The 14,797-nt window shown below is 42.0% G+C and overlaps 1 protein-coding gene across 7 annotated transcripts in view; it reads left to right on the top strand.

Moving 5' to 3' along the window:
- Positions 1 to 14,797, top strand: part of ryr1 (ryanodine receptor 1) — a 604,017-nt gene that overhangs the window by 294,891 nt on the left and 294,329 nt on the right. For all 7 annotated transcript variants that reach the window (XM_033014584.1, XM_033014582.1, XM_033014581.1 and 4 more), the window contains 6 exons: positions 1,426 to 1,520; positions 3,882 to 4,017; positions 4,978 to 5,164; positions 7,101 to 7,209; positions 8,504 to 8,624; positions 13,686 to 13,855. In XM_033014584.1, coding sequence (XP_032870475.1) covers positions 1,426 to 1,520; positions 3,882 to 4,017; positions 4,978 to 5,164; positions 7,101 to 7,209; positions 8,504 to 8,624; positions 13,686 to 13,855 — 818 coding nt within the window. The remainder of the gene's footprint in view (positions 1 to 1,425; positions 1,521 to 3,881; positions 4,018 to 4,977; positions 5,165 to 7,100; positions 7,210 to 8,503; positions 8,625 to 13,685; positions 13,856 to 14,797) is intronic.

Raw genomic sequence — 14,797 nt, 5'->3', positions numbered from 1 at the left:
GGAAAGGATACAGAGAAGATAACAAGGATGTTGCCAAGACTCAAGGGCCTGAGCTATAATAAGATATTAGGCAGGCTAGGACTTTATTCCTTGGATCGTTGAAGGATGATGGTTATTTTGTATACGTGTATAACATCATGAGGGGAAGAGATAGGATTAAAAAGCTAAGGGAATCAAGTACAAGAGGGCATAAGTTAAGGTGAGAAGGGAAAGATCTAATAGGAACCTGAGGGGTAACGTTTTCACATTGCAAATGGAGTGGGTATATGGTACGAGCTGCCAAGGGAAATAGTTGAGGCAGGTGCAAAAGCAATGTTTAAAGACATTTGTACAGTACATGGATAAGAAAGGTGTAGAGGCATGTGGGCCAAAAGCAGACAAATGGCACAAGCTTTATTTGGGCATCTTGGTCGGCATGAACAATTTGACGAAGTGCCTGTTTCTGTGCTGGATGACTCAATGACTCGAGAATTTTTGTAATCCAGATTTTGGGACAATAATCCAAAGAAATGAGATCAAATCCCAGTTGTGGAATTGAAATTCAGTGAATTAAATAAATTAGAATTTAATATAAAGGTAGTGATTTTATAGTAAACCTATGGAACCAACAGATGTAAAAATCCATCTGGTTCATTGATGTATTTCATGGAAGGAAACATTTATCCTTATTGAGCCTAGCCTACATGCGCCACTCAACCAACATCCACAGTAATTGGTTGACCCTTCTGTTATCCGTAATGGCCAAGCAAGCCATCCAGTTGCATCAAAAAGGATAAAATTGATCCGCTTGGCATCTGATTCTATTAATTTCCAAAGGAAATTGATACATCCAGTAATGGCAGCTTTTGAATACCTTCGAGTTAGCATTTGCAAACTCGAGAAGCATTTGTCAATTTCAAAATATAATGATAGCACTCATCAAAGACATCAAAATCTGCATCATTGTATCAACATGATGTTGCATGTGAACAAGGTGTAATAGATAACTTAAAAGTAAACACATCATAATCGTCATTCACAGAGAAAGAACAATGTTCCTTCAATCCCAGCAGATTGTTAGTTGCACCTGATCCCAGCAGAAGAATTTTGTCCACCAAATGGGAAACAGAAACAGAATGCCCACACGGATCAACCATTGGTTTTAATTGAGGGTCTAGCAGCACAGTGAAGAATTGGAAGATGGCAGAACATTGATAAATACATGTTATACCTGTGTTTTTATGATATTTGTTATGATCTGAACATTAAACGTATGGTGTGCATGTCACATTGCTTGTTGCTGTAATCTGTAAATGTTGTAGGTAACTGTTGCATTACTAAGTTTACATTTTGATTCAAACTACAATGGTTTTATAAGTTGACTTTTCTTATTGACCTCAGAGGAACGAGGATGCCTACTGATTTATTAAAATTGATTCTGCTCAGGAATGCGAGGTTCTACTCCACTGGATGTTGCAGCTGCTTCATGCATTGACAATAATGAACTTGCACTCGCTCTGCGGGAACCGGATATGGAAAAGGTAATAAAGGTGTAATGGAACCCATACATATTCAATCAATATCAGTCGCTAAACCTAAGCAGCAGTGAAGTTGTAAGAGGAAAGAAAAAATAATGCTCAGTCGAAGTATCCAGACCTGAAACATCACCTGTCCATTTCCCCAAAGATGTTGCCCGACCTGCTGAGGTCCTCCAGCACTCGTGTTTTGCTCAAGATTCCAACATCTGTAGTTCCTGTGTCCTCCAAAATAATGCTTTGTTCTACATTGTTCCACATAGGATTAAAGTACTATGTATTACAATTTGCAAGAAAAATCTTTTAGTTTGTGCAACATTGGTACAGTGTTTTATGCAGATCCAGGTGTAAATTGCATAAACAAATAGATGCAATAATGAACCAGGTGATATCACTTTTCACTGAGAGAAATTACTTTTCCCCATAATAGTTTGTGGAATGAAGAGGAAATTTTAGATCAAAAGATTAATACATGGCACTTTGCATGTAATTTGCCTTCCATTCTATTAATTTGATGCTGTTTATCAGGAAGCTCCTGTGTTTTTTCTGTAATATTTGTTCTTTAAACATTCAGTGAAGTTCATAGTTTTGCACAGAAAAAAAAGTTGACTTATCACACATTTTCCATTTGTGGCTATTGTTTTCTCAAAAACTGTAGTGTGATCATGTTTGGGGTAATGCCGATCTTTCTTTTATGCATGTACATAGGAAGAACAGAGCAGGAGTAGGTCACCTGGTCCAAACCTGTTCTGACATTCAATATGATAATGGCTGATCTACCCAAGACCTCAATTCATCTTGTGTGCCAAGTCTCTACAGCCTGACTTCCTTAATCTTACAAAAAATTATCTGCCACCATTTTAAATATTTCTCATGATCTAGCCTCTAAGATAGGACAGATTCACTGCCCTCTGTGAGAAGAAATTTCATTGCATTCTTCAACTGTGGCCCCTGGTTCTGGACTCCCCCAACATCGGGAACATGTTTCCTGCCTCTAGCGTGTCCAAACCCTTAATAATCTTATATGTTTCAATAAGATATCCTCTCATCCTCTGAAATTCCAGAGTATACAAGCCCAGCCGCTCCATTCTATCAACATATGACAGTCCCGCCATCCTGGGTATTAACCTTGTGAGCCAATGCTGCACTCCCTCAATAGCAAGAATGTCCTTCCTCAAATTTGGAGATGAAAACTGCACACAATACTCCAGGTGTGGTCTCACTAGGGTCCTGTGCAACTGCAGAAGGATCTCTTTGCTCCTATACTTAACTCCTCTTGTTATGAAGGCCAACATGCCATTCACTTTCTTCACTGCCTGCTGTACCAGCATGCTTACTTTCAGTAACTGATGTACAAGGACCCCCAGATCTTGTTGTACTTCCCCTTTTCCCAACTTGACACTATTCAGATAATAATCCTCACATTTATCCACATTAAACTGCATCTGCCATGCATCTGCCCACTCACCCAACCTGTCCAAGTAACCCTGCATCCTCATAGCATCATCCTCACAGTTCACACTGCTACCCAGCTTTGTGTCATCTGCAAATTTGCTAATGTTACTTTTGATCCCTTCTTTATGTCAACAACCAATTTTTGCTGACATAAAGGGCCAGGTTAGACACAAAATGCTGCAGTAACTCAATGGGTCATGGAGCAACTCTGGAGAAAATGGATAGGTGACATTTTGGGTCGGTAAACTTCTTCAGACTGATTGGGGGGTTTGGGGGGTGGACACTGGAAGCAAGAAAGAAACAGGACAAATCAGGGCCAGCAACAGATGATCTCAGGCAGGGAGATTCCTCCTTGATCTTTATTAAGGGATAGGCTGTTGGCTTGTCACCATGATACAAGATTCTCAATTTATTTCCTGTACTTCATCTCATCATTATCAATCTGGCCAGCACTAGCCTTACAGTATCATCACGAACAAGTTGGCGTTATACATGGTCACACAGTCATGGGTGTGCCAATTTTCCAAATTAAAGCACGCATGTTTTATTCTAGTCCTGATGAATGACCATCAACTGTAAGAAGGTAACTTTTTTCTCTCCATATCGCTTCCTTACCTACTGAGTATCCCTAACAATTTCTGTTTTCTCTTTAGATTTCTAGTATCTGGATTTTTAAAAGTTTTTTGGTAATGGATCAGTTTCTCATTGTGCAGTTAGCAATTACAGATTTGAGCAAAAGTATCATGAAAAAAAACAGTCCTAACTATGAGCAGGAAGTACATTTTTAGGCCTGACAGAATACTTTGATGTGCATCACTTACATGGGATATTTAGTCTTTTTCATTGATGAATGCTATGAATTATTCTGTAAATTATTCCCTTTTGGATTTTGCCATTTATTTCTATTAATAGGTGGTGACATACCTGGCGGGATGTGGATTGCAAAGCTGCCCGATGCTTCTGGCAAAAGGATATCCAGATATTGGGTGGAATCCTGTTGGAGGCGAACGCTATCTAGATTTTCTACGTTTTGCTGTATTTGTTAATGGTGCGTAGTTCAAATGAGCAAATCTCAAAAAAAGTTGAATAATTATATTTTAATACCTTTTTCGTGGAGTCAAAATTCCTTTGGGCACCAAAATTTGTACATGAATATCACAAAATTAGCTAAATTAATTGCATAGATATAACAGCCGAAAACTATCATCATACAACATGTCCTGAGGGTTAGTTGGCTGTCGGTTTGCCCTATTGTCACATATTCTTACCCAATAAAGATTGCTTATGATCCAAGACTCAAAACCGAGCCTGAATACTAATGTTTTTTTCCATACCCATTTTGATCTGGAATAGCAGAAAGAAAAATGTACAATACTCACACATAAAAGGACAGTATTTGTTTGTGATCAAGAGCTGAGGGCATCAGTGATAATTCTAAGCAAATTATCCCAACTTCAATAAACACAGAAATGTAGAAATGGATCAGGCCTGATCAACCTTTCTATACAATCGTAGCTAACTCAATACCGGATTTCCGCTTTTCCATATACCCCTTTACTTATTTTTACATTATTTATCCCCTTGATCTCCTCTTCTCCATTGGAATAAATTACACCTACACGAGAAAGCAAACTTGGGTCCCAATTTGATATATCTCATTTGAAAATCTCCTCTGAGTGCAGATCTCCATTTGTACTGCAAAAAAGTTTAAAATAGTGTTACAGAACTCAATACAGAAGCAACATTGCCTGTTGGTGGACATAACTGATGTATAATGAAATTATTTCATGACTGAAAAGGAAATCTTATTGCACTAGGGAATACAAACTATGCTTGTTTGTAGCCTTGTTGCACTGGGGAATACATATATAATGTTTAATGCCTCGAAAACAGTGAACATGAACATAGAATGTAATGAAAGGCTTTGCAGTCGTAATTATAAGAAGCATGTGGAACTCTTGCTGTTTCCTACTGATTTGCCAACAGGGTGTTTGGTTTGTAATTTTAGGTGAAAGTGTTGAAGAAAATGCCAATGTCGTTGTGCGCTTGCTAATACGTCGCCCTGAATGCTTTGGGCCAGCCCTACGAGGTGAAGGTGGTAGTGGTTTACTTGGGGCCATCGAGGATGCTATCAAGATTTCTGAGGATCCTGCCCGTGATGGACCAACGGTCAAGAAAGACCGTAGACGGGAATTGTAAGAAAACAACGTTAATTTGAATCAGCAAAAATATATAGCATATATATATTTCCTTTTATAAAGATTGCCGGCCTGAGATATTGATCTGTTGGTGAAATCGACTGAAAAGTGGGGTGATGCATTTTGGGACCATAATGGTGCTGGGACATAGAACATGCATGAAAGGGCCTTACAGAGTATTCCAGATCAGCAGTATCTTGGACTACATGTCCTTAGGTCTTTGAAGGTGACATCAAATATCGAAAACATGGTTCAGAAGGCACAATGGATATTGGCCATTTGTTGGAGCTTTGAATAAAGGCTGAGATTATTTTTCCTGGTGAGAAGAAAGCTAAGGGGTGACATTATAGAGTTTCGTAAAATCATGAGCGGCATAGATACGGTGGATCGCCATGGTCTTTTTCCCCCAGAGTGGGAGAGTTCAAAGTTAGATGGCATAGGTTAATGGGAGGTGAAAGATCTAAAGGGAGGCACATTTTTCCACATGAGAGACATGTTTTTCCACACAGTCATTGGGGGATAGATATACACCGAGCTGCAAATAGAAGCAGTGGAAGCAGGTACAATTACAGTGTTTAAAGGGTATTTGGTCAAGTCCATTGTTGGTAAAGGTTTAGAGGGGTTTAGTACGAATGTAGGCAAATGGGACCAGCTCAGGCAGACAACTCGCTCAGCACGAATGAGTTGGGCTGAAGGGTCTGTTTTCGTGCTATAGTTTATGATTTAAAAAATGTGCATCAAGCCATGTTAGAAAATACAGGGCAGGGGTCCAGATGTTTGATCATAGCAATAGATTTCAAGGAGTATCTTATTGAAGGAAAGGGATTTAGAGAAAAAAATGGATCCGTGCTGCCCATTGATGGTTTTGGAGGACATTCCAGACAGTGTCCTAGCAACTGATGAAAATAATTAAACATAGCAAAAGGATTTGAGGATTTGAGTATAAGAGCAGAGAGGTTCTACTACAGTTGTACAGGGTCTTGGTGAGACCACACCTGGAGTATTGCGTAGTTTTGGTCTCCTAATCTGAGGAAAGACATTCTTGCCATAGAGGGAGTACAGAGAAGGTTCACCAGACTGATTCCTGGGATGGCAGGACTTTCATATGAAGAAAGACTGGATAGACTGGATAGACTAGAATTTAGAAGATTGAGGGGGGATCTTATAGAAACTTACAAATTTCTTAAGGGGTTGGACAGGCTAGATGCAGGAAGATTATTCCCGATGTTGGGGAAGTCCAGAACTAGGGGTCACAATTTAAGGATAAGAGGGAAGTCTTTTAGGACCGAGATGAGAAAATCATTTTTTACACAGAGAGTGGTGAATCTGTGGAATTCTCTGCCACAGAAGGTAGTTGAGGCCAGTTCATTGGCTATATTTAAGAGGGAGTTAGATGTGGCCCTTGTGGTTAAAGGGATCAGGGGGTATGGAGAGAAGGCAGGTACAGGATACTGAGTTGGATGATCAGCCATGATCATATCGAATGGTCCTACTCCTGCACCTATTTTCTATGTTTCTATGTTTCTATACAGCAATGATAGGAATGCTTCTTTAATTGGTGAATGGCCCATATAAACTTTTTTAAGAATTTGTTTTGATCCATGCAAATGATAAATGACCTAGAAACTGTGAATAGTTCTGCACTGATTGTCATTATCCGCACCCACTCTTTCAGGAGACATAGACTGTACACATTATTAATTTAAGAGTTTAGAAGTGAATAAATTGATCCTGAGCAATGCAGAGTGGGCAGTAAAGCTATTTGGAAGCACAGATTTATACCATCACACCCACAGAATCCAACTCTCCTTGCTCCTTGATTTATAAATAACTGTAGAATAATTGTTGTATTGCAGTACATCGACAGGAAACGAAGCCCAAGTGCAATTGAATATTCTATTATGATTAATAACATACTTTTCACCTATTGCAGCTATAGTGAAGAGGTCCATGAAGAAAATCGTGTCCATCTGGGGAATGCCATCATGTCTTTCTATTCAGCACTAATCGATCTATTGGGCCGCTGTGCTCCAGAAATGCATGTAAGCAATGACCTAATATTGATAAACCAATTGCAGCTTGCTGTTGAACCACCCTCCTATACATGTGCCTGTTATCTTTCTTTCTCATTCCAAAACTGTTTATGTAAAAGCTTTGAAAGATAAGTAAAATGTTATTAAAATGAAAGCAAAAAGAAACAGATCTGTCCTGTCAAAACAAGCAAATGACTTTGTTTTTGAGCTTCAGAGATTAATCTGAAGCCAAACATTTAAAGCTTGAATTTGACATTGAAATGTACGTTGTGTTTCACCCTTGTCTTTCTGGGAAAATGGAGTGGACAAGCCGCCTGCCATAACTAATCCAACACATTCTCTGACATTTTGGACGCCTTTAATGTGATCCCACCATCGGTCATCCTACCCATTCCTATCCCTTTCAGCATTCCATTGAGACCATTCTCTCCACAACTCCTTGGTTTTCTTATTTCTTTCCTACTAAACCCACCCCCACCCGGGCACTTTCCCCTGTAACTACAGGAGATATAGCACCTGCCCCTCCTTTGCATCGGCGAGACCAAGTATAAAGTTACTGTTTTGCCAAACACCAAGGCCTGCTGGAGCTCCCGGATACGAACCACTTTAACTTGGAAGTGTGCCCTTCCCATTCCCGTACTGACCTTTCTATCTCACACTCCTCCATTGCCAGAGTGAGGCCACTCACAAACAGGAAGAACAGCACCTCATGTTCCACTCGGATAACTTAAATTAATTCTCCATTTAAAGTAATACAACCCCTCATCACACCTCCCCCCCCCCGCCCACCAGTCCTCTCTACACATACATTTCTCCCACCATCCACCACTCTACGCCCAACTTAAAGGAAAGATGTATTTGCATAGGATAGGACCCAAAAGAGATATTATGTAGATGGTGCCAGGGATGGAGAAATGTAGATGTGAGGAAAATGTAATAGATTGAACATGTTCTTGTTCACTTGCTGCAAGTGTGGTCAGGCAAAAACCTTCAACACATTGATATGGTGCATGGGTGTGTACTTGACAAGCCACAAGTTTTGTGTCAACATACAGATTATTACTGGAAGGTGTGGTTCGGTGGGATTGTCTTAGATACATAAGCAGCACTATTTAAATGTGCTGGTGGTACAGTTTCAACTGGCATAGACTCAATGGAAGAAATAATTCCTGTACCGTTAATTTGATTCGCTATCTGCCTTCGACTCTGTGGACTAAAATACGATTTCCGGTTCATTTTGAAATAGGCGCTTTTCCAGAACTGGCTTTTTGCTAGTTTGTAATTTTTTTCTCTTTTTCAACAGTTGATTCAAGCTGGCAAAGGTGAAGCATTGAGAATCCGAGCTATCCTGCGATCCTTGGTTCCCATTGAAGACTTGGTTGGTGTTATAAGCCTGCCAGTGCAGATACCTGCCTTTGGAAAAGGTAAAGTTAAATTGATTTTGCTGGTGTGCTCGACGTTTGAACGTTCAAAATGCCAGATGTACTCAGCAGGCCAGGCATCATTCATGGGGAGAGTCATTGTACTGCACAATACTTGGCCCAATTCATCCATCCCAACCATTATGCCTCTCTGTGCTAATTCCATTGGCCTGAATTGGGCCCATATCCTTCCACACATTTCCAATATGTGTTCTGGCTTTTTACACATTTTGAAAGTTTCTGCCACCAACACCTCTTCCGGCAGCCTCTGCCATAAGTGGGCCAATTGCAGTGTCCCTGTTAGACGCTGCCGGGATGGTGGTGGAGGCAAGTAGGATAGTTGCATTCAAGTGACTTTTAGATAGGCAAATGGTTATGCAGGAAATGAAGCTAAACGGATTACGTTCTGGCAGAGGCGTTAGTTTAACCTGACATTTTGTACGGCATGGACATCATGGGCCTGTTCATGTGCTGGACTGTTCTATGGCTCATGTATAATAACCACCGTCTGTGTGGAAAACATGCCCCTAAGATTTACGAGGATGCGATACGATAGAACTTTATTTATCCCAGGCGAGAAATTGGTCTGCCAACAGACATAAAACAAAACGAGATACGTGTAACATGAAATTATAGTGATGAGTGGAAAGTCCAGGATTGGGGCTGTGCAAAGATTGGGGAGGGTGAAGGGGAGTCATTCTACTCTACGACAGAATGGGGAGGAGTTGTACAGTTTCATGGCCACAGGAAATATATTTGGCTGTGGCGTTCTGTGCGGCAACTTGGTGGAACCAGTCACGGCACAGTGGCGCAGCGGTAGAGTTGCTGCCATACAGCAAATGCAGCACTGGAGACCCGGGTTCGATCCTGACTACGGATGCTTTCTTTAAGGAGTTTGTACATTCTCACCGTGACCTGTGTGGGTTTTCTCCGAGATCTTCAGTTTCCTCCCACACTCCAAAGATGTATAGATTTTTAGGTTAATTGGCTTGGTAAATGTAAAATAAAAATTGTCCGTAGTGTGTGTAGGATAGTGTTAGTGTGCGGAGATCGCTGGTCGGCTTGGACCCGGTGAGCCGAAGGGCCTGTTTCCGCGCTGTATCTCTGAAGTCTAAAACTAAAACAATCTGATGCTGAAGGTGCTCCTCAGGTTGACCCGTGGCGTCATGGAGGGGGTGAGCTGTATTGTCCAAGATGCTCTGCAGTTTGAGGAGCATCCTCCTCTCCAAGACCATATCCAGTGAATCTAACAATGTTGTCAGGACTAGAGGGTCTGAGCTATAGCGAGAGTATGCTGGGACTATTCCTTGGAGCGCTGGAAGAAATGGGGTGATCATATAGAGATGTATAAAATCATGAGAGGAATAGATCGGGTAGATGCACAGAGTCTCTTGCTCAAAGTAGGTGATGGTCCAGAGGACATAGGTTTAAGGTGAAGGGGAAATGAATTAATAGGAATCCGAGGGGTAACCTTTTCACACAGTGGGTGGTTAGTGTATGGAACCAGCTGCCAGCGGTGGTAGTTGAGGCTCGGATATTCTCAACGTTTAAGAAACAGTTAGACAAGTACATGCAGCATTTTTGTCTACATGGATAGGACAGGTTTGGAGGGATATAATAATAATAATAATGGATGGGATTTATATAGCGCCTTTCTAATACTCAAGGCGCATTACATCGCATTATTCATTCACTCCTCAGTCACACTCGGTGGTGGTAAGCTACTTCTGTAGCCACAGCTGCCCTGGGGCAGACTGACGGAAGTGTGGCTGCCAATCTGCGCCTACGGCCCCTCCGACCACCACCAATCACTCACACACATTCACGCACATTCACACACAGGCAAAGGTGGGTGAAGTGTCTTGCCCAAGGACACAACGACAGTATGCACTCCAAGCGGGATTCGAACCGGCTACCTTCCAGTTGCCAGCCGAACACTTAGCCCATTGTGCCATCTGTCGTCCCGATATGGACCAGACGTAGGCAGGTGGTACCAGTGTAATTGGGAGATGCTGGCCGGCGTGGTCAAGTTGGGTCAATAGACAATAGACAATAGGTACAGGAGTAGGCCATTTGGCTCTTTGAGCCAGCACCGCCATTCAATGTGATCATGGCTGATCATCCCCAATCAGTACCACGTTCCTACCTTCTCCCCACATTTCCTGACTACACTATCTTTAAGAGCCCTTTCTAGCTCTCTCTTGAAAGTATCCAGAGAAACGGCCTCCACCGCCCTCTGAGGCAGAGAATTCCACAGACTCACCACTCTCTGTGAGAAAAAGTGTTTCCTCGTCCCTGTTCTAATTGGCTTACCCCTTATTCTTAAACTGTGGCCTCTGGTTCTGGACTCCCCCAACATCGGGAACATGTTTCCTGCCTCTAGCGTGTCCAAACCCTTAGTAATCTTATATGTTTCAATAAGATCCTCTCTCATCCTACTAAACTCCATATAAGCCCAGCCATTCCATTCTCTCAGCAAATGACAGTCCCGCCATCCCGGGAATTAACCTTGTAATCTTATGCTGCACTCCCTCAATAGGGTCGAAGGGCCTGTTTCGATGCTATATCACTATGACTATGACTGTATCTTTAAATTTCTCCTCTCTTAAACCTGTGTCCTCAACTTCTAGACTCCCCTGCCCTGGGGAAAAAACTTGGACTATCTTTCCTAAGCACCTCATGATTTTCCAAACGGTATAAGGTCATCCATCGGCCTCCTACATTCCACTCAGAATAAACATAGCCTATCCAATCACTCCTCATAAATACAGACTTCCATTCCAGGCAGCATTCTGGTGAATCTCTTCTGCAATCTTTCTAATGCTGCCACATACTTCCTGTGGTGTGGCAACCAGAATGATACAAAACTCCAAATGCGGCTTAAACGTTTTGAGCAGCTGCAACATGAAGACCCAACTCATACTCAATGTCCTGGCTTATGAAGGCAAGCATATCAAATACTGCCGACTCTCCCGACGCCGGAGCACCATCACCCGGCGAGAACGGCCTGGAACATCGGGCCTCCGTAGAGGCAACTGTGGAGGCCTCAATAGGCCCGACTATGGGTGAACTGGGGTTCGGGACTGGACTTTGTGCCTTCCCTCATAATGGGAACCATTGTGGGGGGATGTTTTTTATGTTCTAAAACTCTTATTAATGTTATGTCTGTTCTTTCTTTATGTGCTGCAAAATGGCAATAAGCATTTCACTACACCTAGTGTGTATGTGACTAATACAATACCTTTGGTACTATCCTATCCACCCGTAATTAAACCCTGTCTCACGGTGCGAGTCCACCCATGAGTGATCCCGAGTTAAAAACAAATCAAACTCGTGGTAATCACGTATAATTAACGCAGCGGGAACGTCGGAACTCGTGGACATAACTTAGCGACTCGTAACGCTAACGGCAGGTACTCGGGGAAACTTGTTAACTCGTGAAAATATTTCAACATGTTGAAAGATTTCCACGAGTCAAATTTACTCTTGAAGGAAAAATTTGAAACTTTTAAACTCGTTGTAATACCGTAGTAGCCCGTGAGTTTACCGTAGTGACTCGTGAGTAACTCGTGGGTTTGGCCTGAGTGCCAGAAGTGAAATGTTGAAGATTAGTCAGATCTTAATGGAAAATTTTACAGTGATCTAACAATTCACTGTTAAGGAGCAAAAAGCACACCGGGGATCTGAGAAACAGTGGTCAGAAAAGTCAGTATGGAAATGTGAAAGGAAGTTAAAATGGTTAGCAACCAGGAGATCCATTAGGCTTTGGCGAAACGAGCGCAAGTGTTCGGCGAAATGGTCGGCAAGACTACGCTAGGTATCGCCGATGTACAGGAGACCATATCGGGAGTTGATCTGTACGAACATTGAATTCTTCAAATTTAAGTAACACCCCTCCTAACCCCCACTTTATTTTCTATCCTCACTCCACCCCCTTCCCACACACCCATTTCTCCCACTATCCCACCCCAGTCACCCTGCTTCTTTCCATTCTTTGTACGTTCTTCTCCCATTCCCAGGTACCTGATTTCCCTTTGATCCCCCCCTTTTTTCCCCCTCCGCATTTGTCCCCTTTCCCCCTTCTGTCTATTTCCCTTCCTGTGGTGCTGCACGGCAGAAGCCTTCCTTTCCTCAAAATTCCTTTGCCTCACTGTCCGAAAGTTAGACTTATAAAGCTGATGTACTGGCTAAAACAAACTTAACTAGGTTACAATAATGGGACAATAGTTAACCAGTATTAACTAGATATATTATGTTGTTCAGGTTAATAACAGGGTTTGTTTCAGATGCAAAAGAAGACTGTTCTGTTTTTTGGTTTCAGTACAGGGGCTTAGCTCCTAACACAAACCAACCTCCCTTCCATTGACTCCATCTACACCTCACGCTGCCTCGGCAAGGTCAGCAGCATAATCAAGGACGAGTCGCACCCTAGCCACTCCCTCTTCTCCCCTCTCCCGTCAGGCCAAAGGTACAGAAGTGTGAAAACGCACACCTCCAGATTCAGGGACAGTTTCTTCCCAACTGTTATTAGGCAACTGAATCATCCGACCACAACCGGAGAGCAGTCCTGAAATCTACCTCATTGGTGAACCTCGGACTATCCTTGATCAGACTTTGCTGACTTTACCTTGCAATAATCGTTATTCCCTTGTCATGTATCTATACACTGTAAATGGCTCGATTGTAATCATGTGTTGTATCCCCATGACCTCCGTGGGTTTTCTCCAAGATCTTTGGATTCGTCCCACACTCCAAAGATTGACAGTATTGTAGGTTACTTGGCTTGGTGTAAATGTAAAATTGTTCTTAGTGTATGTAGGGTCGTGTTAATGTGCGGGAATCGCTGATTGGTGTGGATTCGGTGGGCCGAAAGGCCTGTTTCCACACTGTATCTCTAAACTAAGCTAAACGCTTTTCACTGTACCTCGGTACATGTGACAATAAAGTAAACTAAATGAAACAGATTTGCAAAATTATTTTCTTGTATGACGGAGACTAGAGCTGTGTGCCTATTGCAGTCTATATCCTGGGTTTTGGGCTAATTTGATTGTTTTTGTTTTCCAGATGGCAACCTTGTTGAGCCTAAAATGTCAGCCAGTTTTGTCCCTGACCATAAGGCTCCCATGGTGCTGTTCCTGGACCGTGTGTATGGGATAGAGAGTCAAGATTTTCTCCTTCATGTTTTGGAGGTTGGCTTCTTACCTGACATGAGAGCTGCTGCCTCCTTGGACACTGTGAGTAATGATTTTAAGTACAATATTTCAGAAAATATGCATACAAATCAGTTGTTATCAAATGTTTTGGCATTAATTTGTTTTCACTTTTCTACAAGAGTGTATCAAGACAGATTCATTATAGCATCACGTTTGGCATAGACATCATGGGCAGAAGTGGCCTCTTCCTGTGCTCTACTGTTTTATGGTCTGTGTTGCAGGCTCTTCTGAACTGGTCTAGTGTGGAATATCACTCACTGTCTCAGGCACAATCACACTCAAACATAACTTATTGTTCCAATCTTTATTTATCTGGCAGTTTGTGCGCCAGCGGAATGAACATTGACTTCTCTAATTTCAGGTAGTCTCAACAGTCTCCTCCCCTTCTCAGCTCTCCCTCAGCCCTCTGGCACCTCTTTCTTTCTTCTTCCCGCACCCCCCCCCCCCCCCCCCCCCCCCCCCCTCTGAAGAAGGGTTTCGGCTCGAAACGTCGCCTATTTCCTTCGCTCCATAGATGCTGCTGAGTTTCTCCAGCACTTTTGTCTACCTTCGATTTTCCAGCATCTGCAGTTCCTTCTTAACCATTCATTATGGTGCTGGATTCAAATGTTCTTTGAGCATTTCATCAATTCCGTCAAATCAGTTCATGTTGATGACCTTTTGAAAGGTTTTTCATGAAACTGAAATGTTAACACTGATTCTCTCTTCTAAAGTACTGTTTGACCTTGTATTGATAGCAATATTTAAACTTTTCAAATTTCCAGGATGTTTAGTATTTTATTTTTGTATTATTTCATAGAACAGATTGGGAAAAAACTTCAGACAATTCACAGCGATATACATAACACTTCATGTAACAATGGTCATTATTTGGATAGGCTGAAGTACCTGGCTATGCTTATTTTAGCATGGAATAGATCAACAGGTGATGTTCTGGAGATATACCAAATAACGATGGGGTAT

Source organism: Amblyraja radiata, chromosome 41 (genome assembly GCF_010909765.2).
Source record: "Amblyraja radiata isolate CabotCenter1 chromosome 41, sAmbRad1.1.pri, whole genome shotgun sequence".
NCBI lineage: Eukaryota > Metazoa > Chordata > Chondrichthyes > Rajiformes > Rajidae > Amblyraja > Amblyraja radiata.
This window is presented reverse-complemented; position numbering and strand designations above follow the sequence as displayed.